General features: G+C 56.0%; 1 protein-coding gene across 1 annotated transcript; it reads left to right on the forward strand.

The window, feature by feature from the left end:
* The first annotated feature begins 287 nt into the window (after positions 1 to 287).
* On the forward strand, positions 288 to 5,211 carry LOC137450997 (tumor necrosis factor receptor superfamily member 18-like). The gene is made up of 4 exons (XM_068158065.1): positions 288 to 304; positions 1,411 to 1,493; positions 2,861 to 3,001; positions 3,764 to 5,211. The coding sequence occupies exons 1-4, from the start codon at positions 288 to 290 to the stop codon at positions 3,904 to 3,906; spliced, it is 384 nt and encodes a 127-aa protein (XP_068014166.1). The 3' UTR covers positions 3,907 to 5,211.
* The last annotated feature ends 360 nt before the right edge of the window (positions 5,212 to 5,571 follow it).

Consider the following 5,571-nt stretch of genomic DNA (forward strand, 5'->3'; position numbering starts at 1 on the left):
TGTTCCAGGTTAGGTTGTGTTCAGCTCAGGCTGATGCACAATGAGTCTCTGTTACAGGTTAGGTTGTGTTCAGCTCAGGCTGATGCACAATGAGTCTCTGTTCCAGGTTAGGTTGTGTTCAGCTCAGGCTGATGCAAAGTGAGTCTCTGTTCCAGGTTAGGTTGTGTTCAGCTCAGGCTGATGCAATAAGTGAGTCTCTGTTACAGGTTAGGTTGTGTTCAGCTCAGGCTGATGCAAAGTGAGTCTCTGTTCCAGGTTAGGCTGTGTTCAGCTCAGGCTGATGCACAATGAGTCTCTGTTACAGGTTGGTTGTGTTCAGCTCAGGCTGATGCACAATGAGTCTCTGTTCCAGGTTAGGTTGTGTTCAGCTCAGGCTGATGCACAGTGAGTCTCTGTTACAGGTTGGTTGTGTTCAGCTCAGGCTGATGCACAGTGAGTCTCTGTTCCAGGTTAGGTTGTGTTCAGCTCAGGCTGATGCACAGTGAGTCTCTGTTACAGGTTGGTTGTGTTCAGCTCAGGCTGATGCACAGTGAGTCTCTGTTCCAGGTTAGGTTGTGTTCAGCTCAGGCTGATGCACAGTGAGTCTCTGTTACAGGAGCCTCTGTTGCAGGAAGGATCTGGAGGGGCTGGAAGGTGTCCAGAGAAGGGCCACGAGGAGGAGCAGAGGGCTGGAGCTGCTCTGCTGTGAGCACAGCCTGAGAGAGTTGGGGTTGTGCAGGCTGGAGAGGAGAAGGCTCTAAGGAGACCTAATTGTTGCCTTCCAGGATCTGCAGGGGGCTCCAAGAAAGCTGGGGAGGGACTTTTGAGGGTGTCAGGGAGGGATAGGACTGGGGGGGGGATGGAACAAAACTAGAAATGGGGAGATTCAGATTGGCTGTGAGGAAGAAGTTGTTCCCCATGAAGGTGGTGAGAGCCTGGCACAGGTTGCCCAGGGAGGTGCTGGAAGCCTCCTGCCTGGAGGTGTTTGCAGCCAGGCTGGAGGTGGCTGTGAGCAAGCTGCTGTGGTGTGAGGTGTCCCTGCCCATGGCAGGGGGTTGGAGCTGGCTGAGCCTTGAGGTCCCTTCCAACCCTGACAGTTCTATGACTCAAGGTTGGCTTTCCCCTGCTGAAGCTCACCCCTGTGGCCACTTAAATATCAGCAGGCATCAAAAAAGAGGAACTGGCTGAGCCTTGAGGTCCCTTCCAACCCTGACACTTCTCTGATTCTCTGACTGACTCCAGACCTGGAGATCCTTTGTGCACAGAAATAATTGTGATGCAGTCTTAGCTTGTAGGGGAGCAGCCAGAGCTTTACCTTGTGCTGCTGTGAAAGAAAGGGCAAGGAATGCTCTGAAGGAAGAAGTGGAGCCAAGAGGAAGGCTGGAGAGGCATCAGGGGATGTTCCAAATGTGACTCTTGGTCTCCTTTCAGCTGTGAAAGCTCTGGCTTCCTGACAATCAAGCAAGGCAACAGGACACACAATGCAGTCTGTGGTCTGCCTCCTCCTGAGCAAGGTAACCTTCCCACCCTGAGCTGTCTCTTTGAGCCTCTGACTGTTCTCTGCCCTTCCTGGGGCTGCTGCTGAGACTTGCTGCTTAGTTAGCAGCCCGAGGCTGCTGCTGTGGCAATGTGCTGTGCAAAGCAAGGACTCTGGTGGCTTGGTGGGGGTTGGGGTTGGGTAGAATTTGTTGAGCTGGGCAAAGATCAGCAAGGGAAAAAAGGGAAAGATAAAGCTCAGCAGCTGTCCTTGAGCAGCACAGCCTCGTGTGGGGACTGCCAGTGCTCATTGTGCTGCTCTTGCAGCTCTGGCTTGGGTCTGCCCCTCTGCTCTCCTCTGCTGAGACCTCACCTGGGGCACTGCAGCCAGCTTTGGAGCACAGGAAGGTGTGTGGGGAGGGCTTGGAGTTTCCCCCAGCATTAACTCAGCCAGACTGGCTCAGGTAGAAGCAGCTGAGAGCTGCCTGAAACTGCCACAGGAGGACATGGAGCTGATGGAGCAGGTCCAGAGGAGGGTGATGAAAATGGTCAGGGGGTTGGAGCAGCTCTGCTGTGAGGACAGGCTGAGGGAGCTGGGGGGGTTCAGCCTGGAGAAGGCTCCAGGCAGACAGAAGAGCTGCCTTCCATAGAATCACCAAGGTTGGAAGAGACCTCAAAGATCATCAAGTCCAACCTTCCAGTAGCTGAAGGAGGCTCCAAGAAGGCTGCAGAGGGACTGTCTGCAAAGGCCTGCAGGGACAGGGCAAGGGGCAATGGTGTGGAATGAGAGCAGAGCAGATTCAGATTGGGTGTGAGGATGTGGAGCCGTGCTTTAGTAGTCCTGAGGCCTTGGGTGACAGGTTGGACTTGATCCTTGAGGTCTTCTCCAACCTTATGGATTCTAGGAACAAGCTCTGCCCCAGGAGGCTGCTGGAACACTGCAACAGGCTGCCCAGGGAGGGGGTTGAGGCTCCAGCCCTGGGGATATTCAAGGTCAGGCTGGGGAAGGCTCTGGGCAGCCCCAGTGGAGGATGTCCCTGCTGCCTGCAGAGGGCTTGGGCTGGGTTTGTGTTTCCCTGCTAATGAAGGGAAACAACCAACCCCTGCCCAGAGGAGGGGAAAAAAACCAAGACAAACCCCAAACCAGAGCTGAAAGAAGAAGTGACAGCTGCAATAGAAAGCTTGGAGGAGGAGGAGGAGGAGATGAGGGCTGTGGGTTGCCTGCATGAGTGCCTCTCACCACAGCCCTTGCTCCACTGCCTTGCCTTGGAGCCGCTCAGCTCTCTTGTTGCTGCCTGCCTTGCTGTTTGGTTTTGTGGTGGGTTTATCCCCTTGGAAACTCCTTTTCCCCACAGCCCCAGCTGCAGGCTTCTTCCTCTTTACCCCCTCTCTGCTTTCCTTGCAGCTCCTGGGAGAAGTCCCTCTCTCTACACCACCATCCTGGCAGTCCTCACTGCTGTGGCTCTCTTTGTTCTCATCCTGCTGACCTTCCTCCTGCATTTCTGCATCTGGTCACTGAATAAAGAGAAGTACTCCACAGCTGAGAGTAAGTGCACCTCTGGGGGGGCTCTGCAGGGGTGCCCAGGCGTGGCCATGGATCCAGAGCCAGGAGGGAAGGAATCAAGGGGAGCAAAGGTGGATTCACTCCGTGGTTTGGGGTGGCTTAGTCTCACTAAGCTGCAGTGCATCACCCATGGCTTTGGCAGTCTAGAGAGAGCTAAAGAATTCAGAGCAGCCCCAGAGGGGATCTGAGCAGTGCTCAGCAAGAGCTGAAGGGTGGAGGGCAAGAGGCTGGGGCCAGACTCCTCTCAGTGGTGCCCAGGGACAGGACACAGACTGGAACCCAGAAGGTTCCACCTAAACATAAGGGAAAGCCTTCCTGTGGGGAAAGCAGGCTGCCCAGAGAGGCTGTGCAGAGATCCCAGCCCCCCCTGGCCACTGTGCTCCTGGGCAAGCTGCTGTGGCTGCCCTTGGGGGTGGGTTAGGTAACCTCCAGAGGTCCAGACACTGAGCTGGGGGCAGGAGTTGATCTGTTAGAGGGTAGAGAGGCTCTGCAGAGGGACCTGGACAGGCTGGACAGATGGGCAGAGGCCACAAGGATCAGCCAGTTCCAACCCCCCTGCCATGGGCAGGGACACCCCACACTAGATCAGCCTGCCCAGAGCCTCAGCCAGCCTGGGCTTAAACACCTCCAGGGCTGGGGCCTCAACCACCTCCCTGGACAACCCATCCCAGGGCTTCACCACTCTCATGGGGAAGAACTTCCTCCTCACATCCTCACATCCTTTTTTGTCTGTTGTCCCTCCAGGTCTGGAACAGAGCTTCCCAAGGCGCCTGCTGCCTCCACTGCCATCACACTACAGAGAAGAAACTTCCAGCTGCCAGTTTCCAGAGGAAGAACATGGAGACAAAACAGCAGAAGAAAAGCTTTGCCCTTTCCACCTCCCCTGAATCCACCTCCCTGGCACTCTCCTACTGATGGGCTTGGGGCCTGGGCTCAGCTTTCCAAGCAAGAGGAAGGGAGGAGCTGGGCATGTGAAGCATCCTTAGCTACATGGGAATAAGGAATGGGCTTGGGAGGAGCTTTGCTTTGCTTCTTTTCATCAGACCCTGGCATTTAGAAGTAGGAAACCTGCTAAGTCAGGCTGGCATTTGGTGCAGCTGTGTTGTTGCAAGTGTCCTGGGCTTGGGGTTTCTATCCTGGGATGTTCTCTTCACCACTGGGTACTGGGCACCCTCCTTGTGCATCTGCTGCAGGAGCACCCATGGATAGGTGTGTTTGTAGGGGGGCAGTGTCCCATCACCCATCCCTGCAGGGCTACAGTAGTGCCTGGGGGGCTCTCACAGCTTCCACAGGCTCTCCACGTTCCCCAGATGTGTCCTGGTGCTCGCTTGGAGGGAGCAAGGCACAGTCCCCAGCAGCTGGCTCTGCCAGGCACAGTCCTGCCAGGCTATAAAAGGGTGGCAGGGCCCAGTGGCAGCAGATTGATCCTGTCTGGGACCAGGGAGTTGCTCCTGTCTGGGACCAGGGAGCTTCTTCCCATGCAAGACCATGGAGCAGCTCCTGATTTGGGACCAGGGAGCTGCCTCCTGTCCTGGGACCAGGGAGCTGCCTCCTGTCCTGGGACCAGGGAGCTGCTCCTCCCTTTAGACCAGGGAGCTGCTCCTTCCTTTAGACCAGGGAGCTGCTCCTTCCTTTGGACCAGGGAGCTGCTCCTGATTTGGGACCAGGGAGCTGCTCCTTCCTTGGGACCAGGGAGCTGCCTCCTGTCCTGGGACCAGGGAGCTGCCTCCTGTCCTGGGACCAGGGAGCTGCTCCTCCCTTTAGACCAGGGAGCTGCTCCTTCCTTTGGACCAGGGAGCTGCTCCTGATTTGGGACCAGGGAGCAGCTCCTGTCTGGGACCAGGGAGCTGCTCCTTCCTTTGGACCAGGGAGCTGTTCCTGTCTGGGACCAGGGAGCTGCTCCTTCCTTTGGACCAGGGAGCTGCTCCTGATTTGGGACCACGGAAGCAGCATCATTCTGGGGGAAGGGGGGGTGGAAAAAAAGCCAAGAAGAAGAACAACAAACTAATGATGAAATAAATCCACCTGAGGAAGGGAAGATTTGAGTGTCTGGTGGAAGTCTGTGCCTCTGGCAGCAGGCAGCAAGGTCTCAGGGAGGTGCACAAGACTTTGTGGGCTGTGGGTGTTGGAGAGCTGGCAGCAGAGCCAGGCTGGGCACTGGAAAGTTTGCTCAGTGGCTTTTGGGGTTTCAAGATGCCTACCTTGAAGAGCAGCCCCCCCCAGTTCCTGCTTACCCAACCACCTGCCCTGCCAGCTGCTCAGTGATGGGAACAGCAACCCATTTCCTGACTTCTTAGAGCTCCAAGGCAAAGGGAAAAACCCCAAGGGTGAATCATTTAAGCCCTGGAGAATGTCAGAGCTGCCCTTTGCAGCAGAGGAAATGAAAGCTTTGGCTCAGCAGGGTGAGCTGGCAAGCCAACCCTGCAGCTCAGTGTCCATGCAGGAAGAATTCAGCCCCTGCTGAGAGAGTTTTCCTCTTGTTTAATGCCCACTGATGTTTAAGTGGCCACAGGGGTGAGCTTCAGCAGGGGGAAGCCGACCTTGAGTCATAG

This window comes from Melanerpes formicivorus, unplaced genomic scaffold, assembly GCF_026170545.1.
Source record: "Melanerpes formicivorus ecotype bairdi unplaced genomic scaffold, bMelFor1.0.p_v2 SCAF_39, whole genome shotgun sequence".
In the NCBI taxonomy this organism is placed as follows: Eukaryota; Metazoa; Chordata; class Aves; order Piciformes; family Picidae; genus Melanerpes; species Melanerpes formicivorus.